Source organism: Littorina saxatilis, linkage group LG6 (assembly GCF_037325665.1).
Source record: "Littorina saxatilis isolate snail1 linkage group LG6, US_GU_Lsax_2.0, whole genome shotgun sequence".
In the NCBI taxonomy this organism is placed as follows: Eukaryota; Metazoa; Mollusca; class Gastropoda; order Littorinimorpha; family Littorinidae; genus Littorina; species Littorina saxatilis.
Genome location: NC_090250.1, coordinates 5164195 through 5186349, shown reverse-complemented (window position 1 = coordinate 5186349; position 22155 = coordinate 5164195). Strand labels below are relative to the sequence as shown.

At 42.9% G+C, this 22155-nt stretch overlaps 2 protein-coding genes across 3 annotated transcripts in view; one reads left to right on the top strand and one right to left on the bottom strand.

Annotated features, from left to right (window-relative positions):
- The window catches only part of LOC138968341 (iduronate 2-sulfatase-like), a 43379-nt gene extending 40285 nt beyond the window's left edge, over positions 1 to 3094 (bottom strand). The window contains exon 1 of the mRNA XM_070340898.1: positions 2835 to 3094. Within this exon, the coding sequence (XP_070196999.1) occupies positions 2835 to 2910 (76 nt within the window). The 5' untranslated portion in view covers positions 2911 to 3094. The remainder of the gene's footprint in view (positions 1 to 2834) is intronic.
- A 2749-nt stretch (positions 3095 to 5843) lies between these two features.
- Positions 5844 to 14178, top strand: LOC138968346 (thioredoxin domain-containing protein 9-like). 2 transcript variants are annotated; one of them, XM_070340901.1, is made up of 3 exons: positions 5844 to 5947; positions 9726 to 9811; positions 11617 to 14178. In XM_070340901.1, the coding sequence occupies exons 2-3, from the start codon at positions 9752 to 9754 to the stop codon at positions 12229 to 12231; spliced, it is 675 nt and encodes a 224-aa protein (XP_070197002.1). In that variant the 5' UTR covers positions 5844 to 5947; positions 9726 to 9751; the 3' UTR covers positions 12232 to 14178. The 2 variants fall into 2 exon arrangements, with proteins under 2 accessions (XP_070197002.1, XP_070197001.1); XM_070340900.1 differs by having other exon boundaries at positions 5863 to 5978.
- Positions 14179 to 22155: the final 7977 nt, after the last annotated feature.

The following is a 22155-nucleotide window of genomic DNA, read 5'->3' as shown; positions in this document are numbered from 1 at the left end:
CCTCCTTTTTTAGACTTTCTGTTCATAACCTCTGTACCCCCACTTTAAGACTGACCCTCCTTTCTCAGACTTTCTGTTCATAACCTCTGTACCCCCACTTTAAGACTGACCCTCCTTTTTCAGACTTTTTGTTCATAACCTCTGTACCCCCACTTTAAGACTGACCCTCCTTTTTCAGACTTTTTGTTCATAACCTCTGTACCCCCACTTTAAGACTGACCCTCCTTTTTTAGACTTTCTGTTCATAGAAATAAATCTCTCGCCGAACGTGGGGACGAACTCACGCTGACAGCGGCCAACTGGATACAAATCCAGCGCGCTACCGACTGAGCTACATCCCCGCCCCAGGGGTTTTAAAATGTGTGTAAATTTACAGAGGTTATGAACAGAAAATGTAAAAAAAAGCAGGGTCTCAAAAGGGAGGAAGTCTTCAATTTGGGGGTCTTAAAAGGAGAGTTCCACTGTACAGCCAAAAATCCACCTCCTGCTTCCTGTGGCGAGTGGGATTTTCATTTCTTGAATCGATTTTGTAAATGACACCTATGCCAACCTGCTAAATTAATTCAGAACAAAAAAATCCCACTGTGCACGGGATTAATTTAGCCAAGCTGTTGATTTTCTGTACATGTCAAAGTGGACGGGTGATTTAATTCCACGTGAAAGCCTGGGCGGGTCTGTGGCAGTGAACTTGATCCTGTACACGGGTAATGGCGGTACTTAATAGTTTAAATTTGTCTCAAAATTACAAAAACATGTTCACTCAAAAATGCGATACAGTGGAACCCCCCTTTTAAGACCTCCAAAAATCTGAGAAAGAAAAGTCTGAATACGGAGGTAGACCTAAAATGGGGGTAAATTTACAGAGGTTTTGAACAGAAAGTCTGAGAAAACAGGGTATTAAAAGGGAGTGAGTCTTAAATTGCGGGGTCTTAACAGGGGGGTTCCACTGTTCATGATAAGCATGATGTGCAAGGCTTAGAAATATAGGGTAGGGGTCACACTGTCAGAAGTTTAAAAAAAAAGTAAGTCTGAAATTAGCCCAGACAGCTAATAAGTCAAGTGTCAAAAGTTTCTGAGGCAATTAACTGCAGAGAGACTGATGATAACTTAAAACAGCAAGAGGTGGGGCAAGAAAATAAATCCCTCCCTAGAAATGTAATGCAGTGGAACCCTGTCTTTTAAGACCCCCTCACGCCTCTTAAGATCCACTCACCCCTCTCAAGATCCACCCCTCTTAAGATCCACTCACCCCTCTTAAGATCCACTCCTTTTTAACATCTTGCTTTTTCAGATTTCCTGTTTACAACCTGTGTAAATGTACCTCCATTTTTATGACTTTTAGGTACCTTTTTTTAAGACCTGGTTTTCTCCAGTGGTGTTTTAAAGATCTTTAAAATGGAGGGGGGAGGGGGTCATGGTTTTTCCACTGTAGAGGGATACAGCATTCTAAAACTGTCTGGCACTGGCACCCCTCAATCAAACTATGTAGGTGCTTGTCTTCTGCCCAGTGCTTTGAAGCTGTCTCAGTCTAATTGGGTAAAGTGAACCCACTTCTGAGAGCTTTAGTTCACCAGGAGTATCTTCACTGCAGCTTTACTGGAGTAGGGATGATCTAATGGTCTATCATCACAGCAGTCAAAGTTTTAAGGACGCTAATTATTTCTGTGAATAGATACTGTCCATGTGTCAGTCTATCACTATCAGAGGAAAGAAAAAGATAAATTACATCTAGCAAGCTAATTAAACGTTATTTTTTTATTATGGGGAGCTTATATAGCGCGAACCACAACTGTGCTCTCCGCGCTTTACATATTAATTTCTGCCGTTTGAAATGGAATTTTTTACAGACAGACAGACAAACAGACATTTTTTACACACAATATATAACGCATTCACATCGACCAGCAAACTTCAAGCCTATTAGGCGAACATTCACCTTTCACGGCCTATTATTCCAAGTCAAACGGGTATTTGGTGGACATTTTTATCTATGCCTATACAATTTTGCCAGGAAAGACCCTTTTGTCAATCGTGGGATCTTTAACGTGCACACCCCAATGTAGTGTACACGAAGGGACCTCGGTTTTTCGTCTCATCCGAAAGACTAGCACTTGAACCCACCACCTAGGTTAGGAAAGGGGGGAGAAAATTGCGGCCTGACCCAGGGTCGAACACGCAACCTCTCGCTTCCGAGCGCAAGTGCGTTACCACTCGGCCACCCAGTTAGAATGGACATGAATTTTGAATGCATAGCAAGGGTGACTGTGTATGCTTGGTTACAAACAAAAGACATTTTTAACAACACTTAATAGTAAATATATATATATATCCCCTGAAGACGGAGTATGGCTGCCTATACGGTGGGGTGATTGAAAACAGCAGTGCAAGTAATCTTCCTGACAGAGTAAACTGCACAAAGTACACCCAACACAACGTACACCCAACTCAACAACAAAAACACAAAAAACAATTAAACAATTTACATTATTTGTTTTAAAGTTTCTTCTCCCAAAACGTATACCCCTACTAAACCACCCCAATCACAGTTATGGAGAATCAGCACTATAGCTGAAACAAAACAACTTTTTTTTTAAACTTTTGCAACTAAAAAACTGTCAATATTATTTTAAACACTGAAACAGCGAATGCAGGTATAATGGTAATAATGAACTCCCAAACTGCACAAAAAACAGTGATGCAAATTCTTGAGAACTGAGTGTGTGATCTAAGAAACAAGGGTGTGGCAGCAAGACTGAAACAGGAAAGAGAAAAGAAAAGGCGCTGTGCCCAGTGAATGATAAGCGATACAATGCAAAAGCCCAAACCGAACTAACCTGCAAATGTGAAGAACCCACAGACAGACACACAGAGGCCTAGCCTCAGCAGCAGTAGCACTGACACAGAACGCATTCTCTCGCCACCTGATCGCGGAGCCACACTCAGCTCAAGTGGCAGTCAAGGCGCGGGGGAAATGAATAAATGGGCAGCAGGCTCCTGTCTGCTTGCGGGCACCGCATTGTTTCGTCTTTTTCTAACGTGACAGACAGACAGCGCTAACCTTTTCTCGCACTTTTTTTTAGGGTGAAGGTGCGCACCATGGGAAGTAACTCTTTTGGCAAGACACAACTTGGTATGTTTTTGTCTCCCTTGGGGTGTGCGTGCCTGCGTCTGTTTTCTTGCGAATGTGTGCGCTTTTTACAGGACAACGAGACACGGCAATCTATGTTACGTGAGGTGGGGGTGGGGGGGGGGGGGGGGTTGTGGGTTGAAGTAGAAGAGCACGTTACTGTTGGGTTCACAGTCATAACGCGCATACACAGGCTAGCTCTCTATGTACATGTATATAAACACAAACAAAACAAGAGGCGAAGCCTTCAAGGCTCACGTAAGAAATCGACAAACAGTAACACAAACTCAATCACTCCGTCACACACACACACACACACACACAAACACACACACACACACACACACACACACACACACACACACACACACACAGAGAAAGAGCATAGGTGAAACTGTGCAAGAAAGCGAGACACTAGATCTAGATCTCTCTGTCTGCATGTAGCCTACTTACAAGGACACGACTGCCAACTAGTCTCGGCGCGCTCAAAATAATAATGACCGAGACTGTCAGTACTTCCTTCGCGTGACGTCTAACCCTCTTACGTCATAATGTGACGTCAATGTAATGTGACGTCTTCAAATGTTAGAGTTTCTACCACAGACATACACACGCACAGACGCACGCACGCACGCACGCACAGACAGACAAAGTTACGATCGCATAGGCTACACTTACGTGAGCCAACCAGGACACACAATTCAAAAAGCAGACTAGCGTGCGCGGAAAAACAACCTGTTCGAAAATCCATTTTTGACTCACATGCGAAGCAAAAGTGAGTCTATGTACTCACCCGAGTCGTCCGTCCGTCCGTCCGTCCGGAAAACTTTAACGTTGGATATTTCTTGGACACTATTCAGTCTATCAGTACCAAATTTGGCAAGATGGTGTATGATGACAAGGCCCCAAAAAACATACATTGCTTCAAGGTCAAGGTCACAGGAGCTCTTCAAAGTTGGATTGTATACATATTTTGAAGTGACCTTGACCCTAAACTATGGAAGATAACTGTTTCAAACTTAAAAATTATGTGGGGCACATGTTATGCTTTCATCATGAGACACATTTGGTCACATATGATCAAGGTCAAGGTCACCGGACGTCCGTCCGTCCGTCCGTCCGGAAAACTTTAACGTTGGATATTTCTTGGACAATATTCAGTCTATCAGTACCAAATTTGGCAAGATGGTGTATGATGACAAGGCCCCAAAAAACATACATAGCATCTTGACCTTGCTTCAAGGTCAAGGTCACAGGAGCTCTTCAAAGTTGGATTGTATACATATTTTGAAGTGACCTTGACCCTGAACTATGGAAGATAATTGTTTCAAACTTAAAAATTATGTGGGGCACATGTTATGCTTTCATCATGAGACACATTTGGTCACATATGATCAAGGTCAAGGTCACTTTGACCCTTATGAAATGTGACCAAAATAAGGTAGTGAACCACTAAAAGTGACCATATCTCATGGTAGAAAGAGCCAATAAGCACCATTATATTTCCTATGTCTTGAATTAACAGCTTTGTGTTGACCCTGAAGGTCAAGGTCATGTAAAGGTCAAGGATGTGAGTCGTATGGGCTTTGCCCTTCTTGTTTAACATATCTATTATCTTGACAAGTTCTTTCATGTCTTTTTACAAATTCCTGTCTTTATCTTCGTTCTGCCTTTTACTATCAGGTTAGGCTGCTGCTCTGCTAACTGACTTTGCACACCCTGAATTTTCCTTTTTTTTCATCCACAGGCACCCCACAAATGTAACACACACAAGAGACAGAATGTTAGGATTCTCTGGTTCCAGACAAAAATATAACAAATAATAGAGGTTAGCGAAGGAGTGTCAAACGGTTTACGCTGTGGCCGCTTTTATATATCGACTGAGAATAAGTGATAATAATTAATATTGTGCGTCCAAGGTGGACTCACTTGTGCAGATGCCGTCTTGCTAATATGCGGTAATGTTTAATTTTAACGTGATAAATTCATAGCTCCCAATCCAGTGGCGTTTTTGACTTATTTTTTATACAAGTCCCTTTCATAAAACCAAAAACTATTTATCGTAAAATTAATTGAGGGATTGAGCTCCAAACTCAAGCAGAATTAAATAATTCGGTCATTTGCTCGACGAAAATGACGAGAAAATGCCTACGAAATATCAAGAGTCGGACAGAGTTGCCTCCCTTCCTTTGAAATGGCGGCTTTGCTGAGGTTTTCCTTCAAAAACACATGTTAAAAGCAGAGTATCTAAAACCATGTGTTATGCTTACAAGAGCAGGTTCTGCAAAATTGGAGGCTGAAATGCCCCTCAATTGTGAGCTAAGAATTTATCACGCTCAAGTTCAACATTACCCAATTTGTTTGTCAATTCACATTATCGCCAGTTAAAAACAAGAGGGACACACTTGAAAAGTTCAGAACAGCTTGCGCCTGTGCTTATAATCCGGCCTTGGCAAGAGTTCCAACTGCGCATGTTTATCAGCATGCTGATCCACTAGCGAATACAAAACGAACGAAAAGCAAAAAATTCTAAAAATGTGCACTTTATCTCAAGCGTTCAGACACATGTTTATAAACGATTAAGCAGCCCTTGAAGATTTCGGCCGTTTCCAGAGAAACCCCAGAGAAACAAAAACAAACAACCCGCTCACACTCTCGCTGTCGTTAGGATGAGACGTGCTCATTGATTGGTCAGGGGTGTACCTCTATCCAATGAAGTTTGTTCTTGCTGGTGGATAGCAGCGACCGGAAGTAGCACGTTCTGACTGCCAGTTTTAACAAGTTGAGTAGAGGAGTCAACAAGTTCGTTGGTCATCTGAGGTATTCACCGTCAATTCTTGAGTTATATTGTGTAAGTAGTCACCTCATAAGCTTTTCTTAAAAAAAATGTCGGGGTTTTATCATGTTTCGTCTTTGTTTTTCTTGTCAATAACGACTGCGACGAGAGAGGCATGGCTGTAAAAGTAAAACTATAACTAGTAGCCTATAAGTTAGTCATCTATGGTTTTCTCGTTCATTCCACAAGCGTGTCGCAGTACCAGTTACTTCAAGTTCGCGAAAATCACACCCATAGACCCGTAGACGTTCTCCTTCGATGATTTTTGTCTGTTAGATTTATACTAACTGAACAGTTACATTCACACGTCTTCGTTCTTGATTATGACGATATTGCGTATTTATTAGTGTAAATTTATGGTAATGTTTTCACAAGGATCAAATAACTTGCAATGTTTTGTAGACTTTGTGTGGCCTGCAGATTTATAATATGTGGCCTGTCTAATACAATACACCAATAGAATTGGCAAGCGATTCACAGAGCGCGGCACGCTGTGCAGCGCGGCGATTCACAGAGCGCGGCTATTGCTCTCACCAGCGCAGATTGTTGACGCGCTCTATTTTTGTGCATGCATTATTATCAGCAACATTTTACACTCTTTCTTTGGACACTCAAAAGCAACTTCAGGGCTGCAAGACTACAAAATTGCACTTTCTGCAGACTGAATATTATACGTTATTTGCGTTTCTGACCAAAATATGACATTTTACACAGATCGAGACAGTCATTGTTCCCCGAGACCGCGATAGCGGTCGAGGTGAACAATGACTGTCGAGATCTGTGTAAAATGTCATATTGTGGTCAAAAACGCAAATAACATTTAAGTATCGATCGAATTCCTTTCAGGTACTATGACTTTGTTGTTGTTTTGACGATTGAACGAGCACACACACACACACATGCAATCAAACACATAAGCTTCATATTTGTGCGTTTCAGGTTGACCGAAACTTCAAAGGAACTACAAAACACACGTCATGTACTGACTTTGTTGTTGTTTTGACATTGAACAGCACACACAGTATGTATGCAATCAAACACATGACGTGTGTTTTGCAGTTCCTTTGAATTTTCGGTCAACCTGAAACGCCCAAATATGAAGTTTTGTAGGCCTACGTCACATGGCTCAAAGAAGGGAAATCCAATGTCCAATCGATACATACGCGTTTAAATCAACCGGAAAAAAAAAACTGAAAAAATTATCTGCGCATGCGCGAATTCCAAAATGGCTGCTTAAGTGTTCACTGGTGTGACACCGATTAACAGTTCCGCGGCACTGTACTCGGATAATTGTTTAAAAACGTCATCCCAGTTTAAAAACTCAGCTCCTTTCCATATATATATAGTAGATGACATGTAGTGATATGACTGCCAAGTATTCAAGGCCGGTGTCACGAACTGAAAACTCTGCCTGAACAATCCTTCTCATTGCGGTCAATGCGCATGCGCTAACATGGGGAGATTAATCAGGTCGTGAACAACCTAACCCTTACCCTAATCCTAACCCTAACCCTAACCCATGGTTCGATCGGTCAAAGGGTCGCATTTTGTAAGTCCAAGATTGGCGCATGCGCATTGACCGTAATGAGAAGGATTGTTCAGCAGAGGTAGCCACGTTTTTACATCGGCGCGGCGATATATAGTGAATTCAGTTGAAAGAGTGAGAGAGAGAGAATGGAGCTCTGTTTTTCGTTTTATTGACAGTTTTATTTCTCAAATAGATCAGATAGATGTAGCTGTTGTAAACTTTGCGATTGTGAAGGAAATGTATCGGCAGAATACATCGCGCGTCGTGAATCGCAGCGCTCCTCGTAGCGCCGCGCGTTGTAAATCACAATGCTGCACAACGCGCCGCGCGCTGTGAATCCACTTCGAATAGAATTTACTGAAATGTGAATGGTTACAGAGCCAAACATGTTATTGTTAAACATGTGGCTCTGTTAGGAGCTTGTGCCACTTAACAGGGCTCCCCACGGACGCCCCTCCTAGTGAGTTCGGGACACCCACTTTTAATGGTTAGAGGGTCCATGGACCCCCTAAGCAGAGTTTAAGAGGGTCCCTTGTGTCCCGGGTCCCCAAACCCCCTTTGTACTTATGACGCATTGTGATTGCGAATAATGTGATATGAAGACTGAAGTAGGTTTTTTTAATTACCAGAATATTCGAAGAGGACACTTCAACCTTGTCAAATGCAACACACATGCACACTTTGTTCCCCCATGAAACTGTCAATAATTGTACTTGCATGTTGACTTGGCTGATGACTACAGTCTGAAAAGAGTATACGGGACACACGACTCTGGAAATTGAGTGCGTCCCGGGACCCCCTCCATGAATTTCTAGTAGTTGATTTCAGCTTCTTGTGCGTGTAGGACGCAGGGACGCGCACTTTGGGGAGCCCTGGTTAGGGCTGAGACTTGTGAACATGCCATGTCTGGCACGATGCAGATACATGAAGAGCCTTGTGGAAGTGACTAATCACACACTGAAAGTGCATTTTTGACTCACATGCGAAGCAAAAGTGAGTCTATGTACTCACCCGAGCCGTCCGTCCCAGTGTCCGTCCGGAAAACTTTAAAGTTGGATATTTCTTGGACACTATTAAGTCTATCAACACCTGATGTGGCCTGATGGTGTATGGTTACAAGATCTCAAAAAACATGTGCGGCAACTTGACCTCACTTCAAGTTCAAGGTCACAGGGGCCGTAATTGTTGTCTTAAAAACGACCATTTTTCACATTTTCGCATTTTTTTCTGAAGTTATCGAGAATGGCAACCTTAGCTATGTATGCTATACAGGGCAATGTAAGCCCTATCTTTGGACACCAGTTTGGTTGACCTTGCTTCAAGGTCAAGGTCGCAAGGGTCCTTTAAAGTTGGATTGTATACATATTTTGAAGTGACCTTGACCCTGAACTATGGAAGATAACTGTTTCAAACTTAAAAATTATGTGGGGCACATGTTATGCTTTCATCATGAGACACATTTGGTCACATATGATCAAGGTCAAGGTCACTTTGACCCCTATGAAATGTGACCAAAATAAGGTAGTGAACCACTAAAAGTGACCATATCTCATGGTAGAAAGAGCCAATAAGCACCATTGTACTTCCTATGTCTTGAATTAACAGCTTTGTGTTGCATGACCTTGGATGACCTCAAGGTCACATGTATTTTGGTAGGAAAAATGTGTAAAGCAGTTCTTAGTGTATGATGTCATTGCTAGGTTTAGTTATTTGACCTTGACCCTGAAGGTCAAGGTCATGTAAAGGTCAAGGTCAAGCATGTGAGTCGTATGGGCTTTGCCCTTCTTGTTTTTGTTGAGATTTATTCAGTATGAAGTTGAAGCTCACCAGAGGCTATATTTAGATACTTCCGACATCTACTACGAAACTGAAAGTAGTTAACGTCCATTATTTGTATTGTATGATGCCCCCTATACTTGGGTCTCTTCAACTCATTGTCTCCCTGGTACGGATATATATCCGTACCCACTCATACGGATATATATCCACTCAGACTGTTAGCTTCAGTCGCTTCCTGTAACATCGATCTAACGCCTGCATTCCAGCGTGTGAATATACAGTTACTACACAGTTACTACAATTCTGAGTGACCTGCTTGCAGCACAGCTGGTCTCGGTTTAAAAACACGTAGTCAACATAGGTGGGATAGAAAGTGTTAAGGAGTGTCCTCGAAGAAGGCAATCCACAACAGAGCTCCAATGGTTCCTTCACAGTTTTGAATTTTCTGATTTCAGTGCTGGTGTTCGTAAAACCAAGCAAAATGGCGTCAAATCAACTTCAGAACCAGCTGCTCGCGGCAACACAAATGATCGAACAGCAGGTATGTGTTTGCTTGGGAGTCGAGACATTGATAAATGTCAATGAGAAATGAATGTGTTTCATGAGACTGACACTTGCTTTTAAATATATATGTTTCCATGATTGTGTCATGCCTGCGATCAACAGTTGTTTTTGTGAGTGGATACTTTAAGGCAGTGCTGTCAGTGTTTCTGATGGGGTCCTGACTCTCAAGCCTTGCAACAATTTGAAAGAATTTGTGCCCACAATATATATAATAATATATACGTATATAACTCCAATGATTAATTTTGTGCCAGTCGGCAGTTCAGAAACCTGGAAACTGTAGTTTCCAGTGTTTTAATGTCTTACGTTTTCTAAATATGATGAATACTTAGAATACTAGCAAAGTCCCTCTGTTGCAAAGCAGTGACAGATAATTATACTTGAAAGATTGAAATCGTGCAAGAATAGCTTGTGGGTAGAGAGTTACCTCAGTTGGTAGCAGGCTTGCTTTGAAACAAGTTTGCAGCTATCAACATGGGTTTGAACTCCGGGTCCAGCAAGGGATTTTTTCCTTTGAGTCAACTTTGTGCTGACTCTCTCCTTGGTGTCAGACCAAACCCTATTTGTGTGAATACGTACAATACAGACCCAGGGTCACAGCGAAAGTCTCAGGGCTTGGAAAACACACATGCAAAAAAAGTAGGTACGTGAAGTGGCATACAGTATGATCAGGCATGGGAATTGTCCGCCGAAAGGCAAATTTCCGCCGATTTTTTTTTGTTCCGCCGAAAAAATAAATGGGGGAGGCAAAAATGGTTCTAAAAACTGAATATAATGGCAAACTTGGAGCTAAGATGACACCAAATTACACCAGTTGGGTTCTTAGGAGAGAACAAAATTCCGCCCAAAATGCTCCCAAACCCCCCTAGCAGGGCTAGCTAGGCGCTTCGCACCGTCGACTTTGCTATTACAGTAGTCCCTTCCATTTCCGGCCCTTTCGTGGGCGTGAACCTACCCGGAGCGGCCAGCTTTCCCATGACTAATGAGTTTTCCTTCTATAATTGACTCTTAATGGCCGTTAACCTGTCTGACGCGGTCAACGGTCACTGATTTTTGCCCTAAGGTGCCCCTCTTACTCGACAGGAGCGGCCACTTAACGGCCACTTGTCACTTTCGCGGGCGAGCGCCTGTGGTGTGTGTGTGTGTGTGTGTTGTGTGCACAGACGGCACAGCACGAGCAGACGACATGAATACTTACGCATGCGCAAACTGTAAATACAGACATGCGCATACATGTACATTTACGGCAGTCACTTCCGGATCGATCACAGCTGATGTGAGTTTGAAACACTTGTTTATCTGACACTCAAATACATATATAATAATCCAAACAACACACATAGAAACATACGAAACAATAGCTTAGCCAGGACGATCGAGTTAAACACGCAAATAATTAAGATGTATAAACGAAAGCAAAACTAACAGAGACAATGAATCGGCGGCTCGTGGATGATCGCTTTCTTTTCTTCATGAAAACTTGATCGTGTTTTTATGGGTTTTTTTGGAGGAGGAGGGGGCCTGTAATGAACGGCCACCTGATATTTGCGGTCACCTTTGCAATGACTAATGGGTGACCGGATATGGCAGGTACTACTGTACTTACAAATGTTCAGCCTTTTTTACTTTTTTCAATTCCCATGCCTGATGATAGTCTTCTTTCCCTGGGTTGAAAGTAACCCATTCCATGAGGGTAACGTCTAAGGACTATATGACATTACCTTATCTTACCTAGACATTTCCGTGCTTTCTGTTCATGCCACATTCTCCTCCTCCCTACAGGTGGATGCAGAGATTGCCAAGCTGGAGAACATGGAGGAGGATGACTTTGATGCTCTGCGTCGGCGACGGATGGAAGGCCTAAAGAAACAACAGCAGCAGAAACAAGAATGGCTGAACAACGGCCACGGCGAGTACAGTGAGTTCACCACAGAGAAAGAGTTCTTCGACCAGTGCAAAAAGTCCAAGAAACTTGTCTGTCACTTCTACCGCGACACTACTTTCCGCTCCAAAATCGTGGACAAGCACCTTGCCATCCTCTCCCCCAAACACCTGGAAACCAAGTTCATCCGCATGAACGTAGAGAAATGCCCCTTCTTGGTGGAGAGACTGAGAATCAAGGTCATTCCCACCATCTGTATCGCCAAAGACGGAAAAACCACGGACTACATTGTCGGCTTCGATGACCTCGGCGGTCGGGATGACTTTCCAACGGAAATGATGGAGTGGAGGTTAGGTCGCGCTGAGATCATTGAGTATTCGGGTGACCTCCTGACCCCTCCGTGGGATCCGGCCAACGCCGGTGGGTACAAGAGTATCCTGGGTCACCCCAAGCGGACCAACAAGACCATCAAGGATGATGGCGATGATGACAGCGATGCCGATGGTGACTGGTGAAGTTCCAGCTAACGGGGTAAAATGAAGTGCTAAGCTTTTCATCATTTTATTTGGGGGTTAATCATGAGATCATTTCATGTGAAAGCTGTTCATAAGTTGACAAAGCATATGTTAAAGCTTTGGAGTAAACATGAAGTGCTGTTTAAAGTTAAGGGTTTTGGGTTTAAATTAATACTAGGAGTGTTAAAATCAGAATCATATGTTTTATATGTACATACATGTAGACATTTACAAAAAAGTGAGGTTGCAATTGAATAATGAAGACACTTCAGATCCTGTAGGAAAAACAGATATTTCAAGTTCAGTCATAAATATTTATTTCCATAGCAGTTTGTCTTCAAATTCAAGTTCAAACCAGAATGTAAATGCTTCACATTGATGTTAGATTATGAATACATTTGTCTTGGTTTAAAATCAATAGCTTGCTGCTTAAATAATGTAAGATCATGTTTGAGATACACTATGATTTTGCCAGTCCTGCTGAAAGCAAACATCCAGGTTGCAAAAGTTCTGAGCTTGCCTCTTTATGTTAAAAATGGAGTTGTGTGACATCGAGAGTGGATTTGTTTAAATGATTTTGAAATGTACATGAAGTTTGCTGATTTTTGTGTGCGAAGAATGTGTGTGTGTGTGTGACTGTGTGCATGTGTGTGAGAGCGTGTTATTGTCTGCAGTTTATGTGTGTCTGTTCATATTTTTTAACTTAATAGAAGTGTGGTGTGTTATCTAAGTTACAGGTCTGCCTTTTTTTTTTCCTCTTTGTGTATATTTCTGTTTTTCTTTCTTGTAAAATTGTATACACATTTTGAATGAAAGTGTCAGAAAATAGTTGTTGAGCAGGTTGCCTCCCTTGCATTGTATGCCAAGAAGAAAGATCAGCTTTTCTGTGAAGTGCGATGTACTCTGAAATACGAGAAATAGCTAATGTGTCGTCGTAGGATGCAAGGTATGGCAGAAAATGTTGTGTAATCCTCTCTTCCTGCTAAAGACTAAGGGAGATTCTTCTTAAGCACAAACTATGATGGTTAACAAACCCTCTTGTTTAAGAGATTTATAAGGGAAATGTTGAGCGTCAAAGTGAGTATTTTTATAATCTAGATTATTACAAAGTTTAAATACTTACTTGTGTGTTGAGCATGTCAGTTTAGTGAGGGTGAGTCGGAGCAATGTACATCACTACTACAGTGGAACATGTCAGGTTAGTGAGGGTGAGTCGGAGCAATGTACATCACTACTACAGTGGAACATGTCAGGTTAGTGAGGGTGAGTCGGAGCAATGTACATCACTACTACAGTGGAACATGTCAGTTTAGTGAGGGCGAGTCCGAGCAATGTACATCACTACTACAGTGGAACCTCCCTTTTGAGACCTCCAAAAGCTAAGGAAAATCGTGTCTGAAAAAGAGGAAATGTTAAAACGGGGGTAAATTGGTATTGACAGAGTTTATGAACAGAAAATCTGAGAAAACAAGAGTCTTAAAAAGGCGGGAGTCTTATATCGGAGGGGCTTTAAAGGGGGTTGGACTGTGTACATAATGCCAATAATGCAATGCCAGGATTTAGGTGCAATCAAAGTTCACCTCTTCTCTTTCTTCTCAATTCAAGGAACTTAGTGTGTGAGTACAATGTCTTCATGCTTTCAAAGCAAATGAACTACACTTTTATTATATGTGTGCTTTTCAAGCTGCCAATTATTGGCTTTTTCTTTGGGGGGGGGGGGGGGGGGGGTGGATTGTGTTATGGTTTTCTTGTGGGTACCGTAGATGGTCTGGATAAAAGACCATTCACAATTTTGACTGCCTGGCTGCTCTGTGTATGGTTGTTTGTATTCCTGTCATTGTCATGTGTAACTCACTGGAAAGGAGAAAACACACACACACAGATAATTGGATTGCCTGATGTACTGCTACATGTGACAAATAAACATTAACATCTTTACAATGACAACTGTTTAGTGCTATTGGTTGTGTCGCCGAGAGAGAGAAAGAGTGTGTGTGTATCACTGTATGAGTCTCTTGCTTTCACCAGTATGAAATGCTATCCTCATAGCAACACACAAGTCACACGTACTAGTATCACTACATATCAACACACTCCAGGAGTACTGAAATGTGATAAGGATGATACCAGGGAGATAATTCAATTGACAGCAGGAAGAAACTGAACCTCTTAGAAAACGTGAATTCACAGCTTGTAAAAATAATCAAGTTGAAAGTCGCATGTTTGTTTCAATTTCTCATGTGGCAGGAAATTAGTTCCCATAACGCTCGCTTGCTCTGTTGCACATGTTGTGTTGCACATGTTGTGTTGCACATGTGTGGCACGTGTTGTGTGGCACATGTTGTGTGGCACGTGTTGTGTTGCACATGTTGTGTTGCACATGTTGTGTTGCACATGTTGTGTGGCACATGTTGTGTGGCACGTGTTGTGTGGCACGTGTTGTGTGGCACATGTTGTGTGGCACATGTGTGGCACGTGTTGTGTGGCACGTGTTGTGTGGCACGTGTTGTGTGGCACATGTTGTGTGGCACATGTTGTGTGGAACATGTTGTGTTGCACATGTGTGGCACATGTTGTGTGGCACATGTTGTGTGGCACATGTTGTGTTGCACATGTTGTGTGGCACATGTTGTGTGGCACGTGTTGTGTGGCACATGTTGTGTGGCACATGTTGTGTGGAACATGTGTTGCACATGTTGTGTGGCACGTGTTGTGTGGCACATGTGTTGCACATGTTGTGTTGCACATGTTGTGTGGCACATGTTGTGTTGTGTTGCACATGTTGTGTTGCACATGTTGTGTGGCACGTGTTGTGTGGCACGTGTTGTGTGGCACGTGTTGTGTGGCACATGTTGTGTTGTGTTGCACATGTTGTGTTGCATTTAGAGCACTTTCTTCCCTTTGTTTGTGAAATTAATAGTAGTCGTGATTCTTTCACTCTTGTCAGTAACCGGCACGGTTGGCCTAGTGGTAAGGCGTCCGCCCCGTGATTGGGAGGTCGTGGGTTCGAACCCCGGCCGGGTCATACCTAAGACTTTAAAATTGGCAATCTTGTGGCTGCTCCGCCTGGCGTCTGGCATTATGGGGTTAGTGCTAGGACTGGTTGGTCCGGTGTCAGAATAATGTGACTGGGTGAGACATGAAGCCTGTGCTGCGACTTCTGTCTTGTGTGTGGCGCACGTTATATGTCAAAGCAGCACCGCCCTGATATGGCCCTTCGTGGTCGGCTAGGCGTTAAATAAAAAAAATAAAAAAAAAAAAACCTCTTGTCAGTACTCTCAGTGAATGTGATGATGTAAAAAACGAAGGGAAGTATCGAAAACAAGGTGAGCAAATGAGAGTGACGCTGAACTACTCTCCTAGCACCTGAGAAAAGGAGGGGTGAACAAACAGCTTTTTTTCCTCGTTCTGAGATTGAAAGTACAATCCGCTAAGTAACGTTTCAAGGACTCTACATTTCTGAGAAAACCGGGTCTTGAAAAACAGGGAGTCTCAACAATATGAAGGACGTAATTATGTGACTGACGGGGCAGCTGTGACAATCTGTGCATGGTGACTATTGTTTTTTACTGCTTGAAACGCGGTACTTGACCAGACAAATGATTATGCAATGTGCTTTATGTGGTGCGTGTGTGTGCCCATGCGTGTGTTTGTGATCATGTTTTTTTGAGCAATGTGTTATTCATTGATATGTGTGCGGTTGCACGTTAAATGATGTTTTGTTGTCGTAGGATTTTGATTGTACAGCGCTTTGAGCAGGGTTAAACCCTGGATACATGTGTTATAGAAATATTATGCATTACAATTATTATTATTATTAAAAACAAAGAAAACAAGAAGAGCAAACGCTCGATCGAGTCACTTTCGCAGTTCTGAATATTATATGAGGCATCAGATGGACAGGAAGAAATTGCTATTCACAACACAATACAGATGTAAATAATTTGATGTAAAGAATAATCCTATAAAGTTTGAATCAAATCCGATGAATAGTTTCAGAGATATATTTCAATTTTTTTCCTTCAAGACATACCTGTGACCTTGAAAAAGGTCAAAGGTCACCAAAGCAGACGTCAAAGTGTAGAGGTCACTGGGAGTCACGTTCACATAAAATTTGAGCCCGGTCACTTTTATAGTTTCCGAGAAAAGCCCAACGTTAAGTTGTGTGTTGCCGAACAGAAAAGGCTAGTTATCTCCCTTGTTTTTCTGATAACGTTCGTAAAAGGCTACAGATGTAAATACTTTGATGTAAAGAATAATCCTACAAAGTTTCAATCACATCCGATGAACTTTGTCAAAGATATAAAATGTCTAATTTTTCCTTTGACGCTGACCTGTGACCTTGAAAAAGGTCAAAGGTCAACGAAACCATCGTTAAAGTGTAGAGGTCATTGGAGGTCACGACTAAACAAAATATGAGCCGGATCGCTTTGATAGTTTCCGAGAAAAGTCCAACGTTAAGGTGGTGTCTACGGACGGCCGGCCGGACGGACGGCTGGCCGGACGGCCGGCCGGACAGACTAACACTGACCGATTACATACTTTTTCTCAAGTGACTCAAAAAACCAATCGAAGTCTACAAGTAAGATTAAGTTGAATTGTAAAATTAAAGGATGCAATTATGTATAGTGCAAAAAAAATTAAGATGCGAAAAGCTTTATGTGATGATCTTGTTTTCTTCTTACTCCTGGAGAAGTACAACCTCAAAGCCCGCAAAAAAGGTAAAGAAAAAGAAATGAAGTCCACAAATTAGATGAACTTTTGACATTTAGAGTGATCGTAACATATCAAATTGGGAGGAGTGTCTTCGATAAACAGCTTCTGAGTGTTGTAATGATCAGGAAGCTTTGAAGAAAATCTTTGGGCAACTTGAAGTCTCTCAAGCCCTTTGCTATGAAAATGCGCAGGGGGTTAAAAATCAATGTGTAATACACTAAAAAAAAAAACGGCTGCAAGGGACTTGAAAATGTGATCAATCTAATGACATGTTTGTGTTTGCGGGAATGTGTTGTTTGCCTGGGGTTGATGTGTGAGCAATCACGTAAGTGCCTGCTGTTTGTAAGGACAGTAAGATTTGTGTAGCCTTACCCTCTAAGGGCTGGTGCCGTCTTTGTTCTGACAAGGCGAGGCGAGAGTACACGGTATGTTTGAGTTATAGATTCTCATCAGAAGCGCGTTCAATCTTGTTATTTCATGAGCTAAAAACCACCAGTTTCAAACAAAAGGTACCTTCCGTCCCGTTTAAAGTCATTATAATTATATCGATTGGATGACGGGTGCAGTGGCGTAGTGGATAAGACATCGGCCTCCTAATCGGAAGGTCGTGATATCAAATCCCGGCCGCGGCCGCCTGGTGGGTTAGTTGAGGGTGGAGATTTTCCGATCTTCCAGGTGGGCTAAGGATGGAGATTTTTCCGATCTCCCATGTCAACTTATGTTCATACCTGCTAGTGCCTTATCCCCCTTCGCAACCACAAGACCAAAGTGAGCACAGAAAAGAACCTGTAATCCATGTCGGAGTTCGGTGGATTTTAGAAACACGAAAATACCAAGCATACATCCTCCTTTAATTTCTCATTTGAGCTAATAATTAAAGTTGTCTATGTCTATCTTCAAAAGCGGCGTTTGACTACCTAGATGCGGGCGGGGTAAATACGGCCATACACGTAAAAACCGTGGGAGTTTCAGCACATGAACGAAGAAGAAGAGAACATTGGATTTCCCTTCTTTGGGCCGTGTGACGACAGAGGTGACTTAATAGACTCCTGTCCGCCTAGCCGACCTTCCCCTTGACCCTGCTTGTGACCTCGATGTTTGATGCCCCCGCAAGGGGCACGGTACTCTGTAAGCACCCAAAACCTCAATTAAAAGCTGCGTGGCAGGCAATTTGTTTTCTTTCTGGCTTAACTCGTGATCATGAATCGGTGACAAGCTCACACCACCATGCATGCTTGATTTCAGGTCAATATCTGAAGCTACTTTTCTGGTGAGAAATATGAAACGACGAGAAATAAAATAGAACAAGTCGCGTAAGGCGAAAATACAACATTTAGTCAAGTAGCTGTCGAACTCACAGAATGAAACTGAACGCAATGCCATTTTTCAGCAAGACCGTATACTCGTAGCATCGTCAGTCCACCGCTCATGGCAAAGGCAGTGAAATTGACAAGAAGAGCGGGGTAGTAGTTGCGCTAAGAAGGATAGCACGCTTTTCTGTACCTCTCTTTGTTTTAACTTTCTGAGCGTGTTTTTAATCCAAACATATCATATCTATATGTTTTTGGAATCAGGAACCGACAAGGAATAAGATGAAAGTGTTTTTAAATTGATTTCGACAATTTAATTTTGATAATAATTTTTATATATTTAATTTTCAGAGCTTGTTTATAATCCAAATATAACATATTTATATGTTTTTGGAATCAGAAAATGGTGGAGAATAAGATGAACGTAAATTTGGATCGTTTTATAAAAAAAATTTTTTTTTACAATTTTCAGATTTTTAATGACCAAAGTCATTAATTACTTTTTAAGCCACCAAGCTGAAATGCAATACCGAAGTCCGGGCTTCGTCGAAGATTACTTGACCAAAATTTCAACCAATTTGGTTGAAAAATGAAGGCGTGACAGAGCCGCCTCAACTTTCACGAAAAGCCGGATATGACATCATCAAAGACATTTATCAAAAAAAATGAAAAAAACGTTCGGGGATTTCATACCCAGGAACTCCCATGTCAAATTTCACAAAGATCGGTCCAGTAGTTTAGTCTGAATCGCTCTACACACAGACACACACACACACACGCACATACACCACGACCCTCGTCTCGATTCCCCCCTCTACGTTAAAACATTTAGTCAAAACTTGACTAAATGTAAAAACCGCTTTTATTTCAACAGAATACTAAACAAAAATCGGAACGAACCCGGTGTCTTTTACAACCTTTGATAAGGAATTCTCTAGTTCAGGGTTTATCTGACGGGGTAAAAACCAAGTCAAGATAGACTTCTAAACCAAGTTGAAGGGGGGGCTTTCAGTGGATATTTTGAAAGACTATAAGACCATTTGATTTGATTGTTGTTGCTTTTTGGGTCCAGCGGACCATATAGGCCAAATCAGGACCCCCAATAAGACCATGCCTTCTTTGAACGTGAATGCCGCGCGGCAGCAAGTTTTTGTAAGGGTTGTCAAAGAGTGAACAGTGAGGCAAGCATTCTACACTTGTTGTAAGGGTTGTCAAAGAGTGAACAGTGAGGCAAGCATTCTACACTTGGTAACTGTCCACGTGTTTCAGACACACACCCTCGCTAGTCACTGCATGGCCGATAATGTCACGTGGGAAAGTTTGCCTCACGAAAAGCAAGAGTATTCACTCTTTCACAACCAATACAAACCCGACAGTTATTTCCCAACATCGTCTATTGAGCCGGCCGAACTGAGTTGACTTCGCGAATACTTCGCAAAGTATTTTGACCACTGAAAAACTTCAGTGCCAAAGCTTCGTGCAGCGAGCTTCGTGAAGTAGACTTCGCGAAGTCAACCACTCGCCCAATTTATACCAGGCTTTATGCAGTGGACCCCCCTTTCAAGACCCCCCAATTTAAGACTTCATACAGTTTTTAAGACTTCCTACAGTTTTTAAGACTTCCTACAGTTTTTAAGACTTCCTACAGTTTTTAAGACAGTTTTCTCAGACTTTCTGTTCATAGCCTCTGTAAATGTACCCCCATTTTAAGACTCCCTCCTTCTTTAGACCTGACTTTCTCAGATGTTTTAGGTCTTAGGGGGGGGGGGAGGGGGAGGCTGTAGTAAGGAACACAGGCAGCCACGTTCTGTCTTGAAACCACAGTATAATGACTTGGCAAGGCCACGGACAAAGCCCAATGGACTCGTACAATTATCACCTACACGTGCCACACGTCATACAGTTTGCGTGCAGACAAACAGCCGTCATCATTTTGTGTGAACGAGCTGCCATTTCCATAGACTAACTGATCTATCTTCGCACATAGCTCGCGGTCATGAACCTCCCTGCCCTGAAAATGGCTGGTTGATCTGCATGTCGTCGTTCTGTCTTTGCGGTGTACAGAAATGGCCCGACAGAAAGGTGAAGGTCATTGTGAGTGAGGTCAGAAAAGAACAACTGTTATGCCATGAGTGTGTGTGTGTGTGTGTGTCTGTGTCTGTGTCTGTGTCTGTGTGTGTAAAAATACGGTTTGTAGAAAAACACATCACAAACAGCAAAAACAGCAGTTTTTGTCAAACGTATAACCACCACACCTGTGCTCCCACAACCACTGCTGCTGTATAATGCTATTGAAGTTGACAACTTAAAGGGACAGTGCAGCTCACAGCCTTCGTTTTGCGTTTTTGTTGCAGCTGAGTGCATTTACAGTTCAAAAATCCTCCTATGGTAGTAAAACAAACCAAAAACTACCCAACGACGACATCTGTGAAGCTCGACAGTTTCTTGTTCACGCGAGTGCATAAATTAACCTAGTTATTACGTGGTGTTTGGTCGGAGTTCGATTCAACTGAGTGATTCCGGCCTCCATTTTGTTTTACACAAACTCATGATGATGTCTGACATATCTGTATCTGTCTGTTACGCTGCACTTGTAGAACAAGTCATCCAGATGTCTGGCATTGTTGCAGCGGAGTGGGGGGTGCGCAGCTAGTTCTTTATCGTCGTCTGGCTACTGCCAGCGCCGACTTGAAGCTCTCGGTCGATGCCGAGGTTACAGTTTCTTCATCTAATTGGTTCCAGGCCACTACTGTCTTTGGAAAAAACGAATGTCTGTATTGCTCAGTGTTACAGCGTGGCACAGTGAAGCATCTGCTATTGTTCCTGATGTAGTTGTCTACTGGATTCGAGGTGCTAAAGTCTCTGGAAGATTGACGTGGACGAATGAGGCGTCCTGGTTTTTTGGGGGTCAGGAACTTGTCAGGCGGGATTGCCGGCACCAGCCGGGCCCTCAGCCACTTTGTAGAAGGAGGTTAGACGCAGGTGTTCGCGACGTTCCTGGAGGGTTGGTAGTTGGAGCTTGTGTAGGAGCCCAGTGACGAAGCCAGGAGTCGTGGTTCTGTAGTCACCAGAGATGAAGCGGGATGCGTTCCGCTGTATGCGCTCCAATCTCTCGACGTCCTGCTTAAGGTATGGGTCCCAGATGGTGGCACCATACTCAAGAAGAGGGCGGATGAGGGCAAGGTAGGCGTTGTGCCTGCAGTTTGATGGGCAGTGGCGCAGGTTGCGGCGGAGGAATCCGAGGGTGCTGTTATCTTTCTTAGTGATGTAGTTGATGTGGGTGGACCACTTCAGGTCGTTCGAGAACTGAATGCCAAGGTAGGGGTTCGTGGGTACACTCTTGAGGATGGTGCTGTCTAGGGAATAGAGGTAGGAGGAAGGGGTTTTCCGTGCTAGAGTCATGACGTAGCATTTTGTAGCGTTGAAGCGCATGCCCCATCTCTCTGCCCAGGATTCAAGGCTCTTCAGGTCTTCCTGGAGGGCGATGTGGTCGCTGAAGTCAACGATCTCCCTGTAGAGGAGGCAGTCATCTGCGAAGAGGCGCACTTGGGACTTGACTGCATCCGGGAGGTCGTTGATGTGGCAAAGGAAGAGAAGAGGCCCTAACACGGTGCCTTGCGGGACTCCAGAGTCGACAGTGGTTGGGGCGGAGGTCGTGCCTTCCACAACTACCTGCATGGTACGTTGGGTGAGGAAGGTCTGGAGCCAGGCGAGTATGGAGCCGGAGATTCCGTAGCTGTTGAGTTTGTGGAGGAGACGATCATGGGGTACCGTATCGAAGGCTTTGGAAAAATCCAAGATGGCCATGTCTGACATAGTTTGCTAGAGACGTGTATTTTTGTGCATGATGTGGTGATCTACCTGATCTAAATTTAGATCCAAAAATAGGTCAAGACCA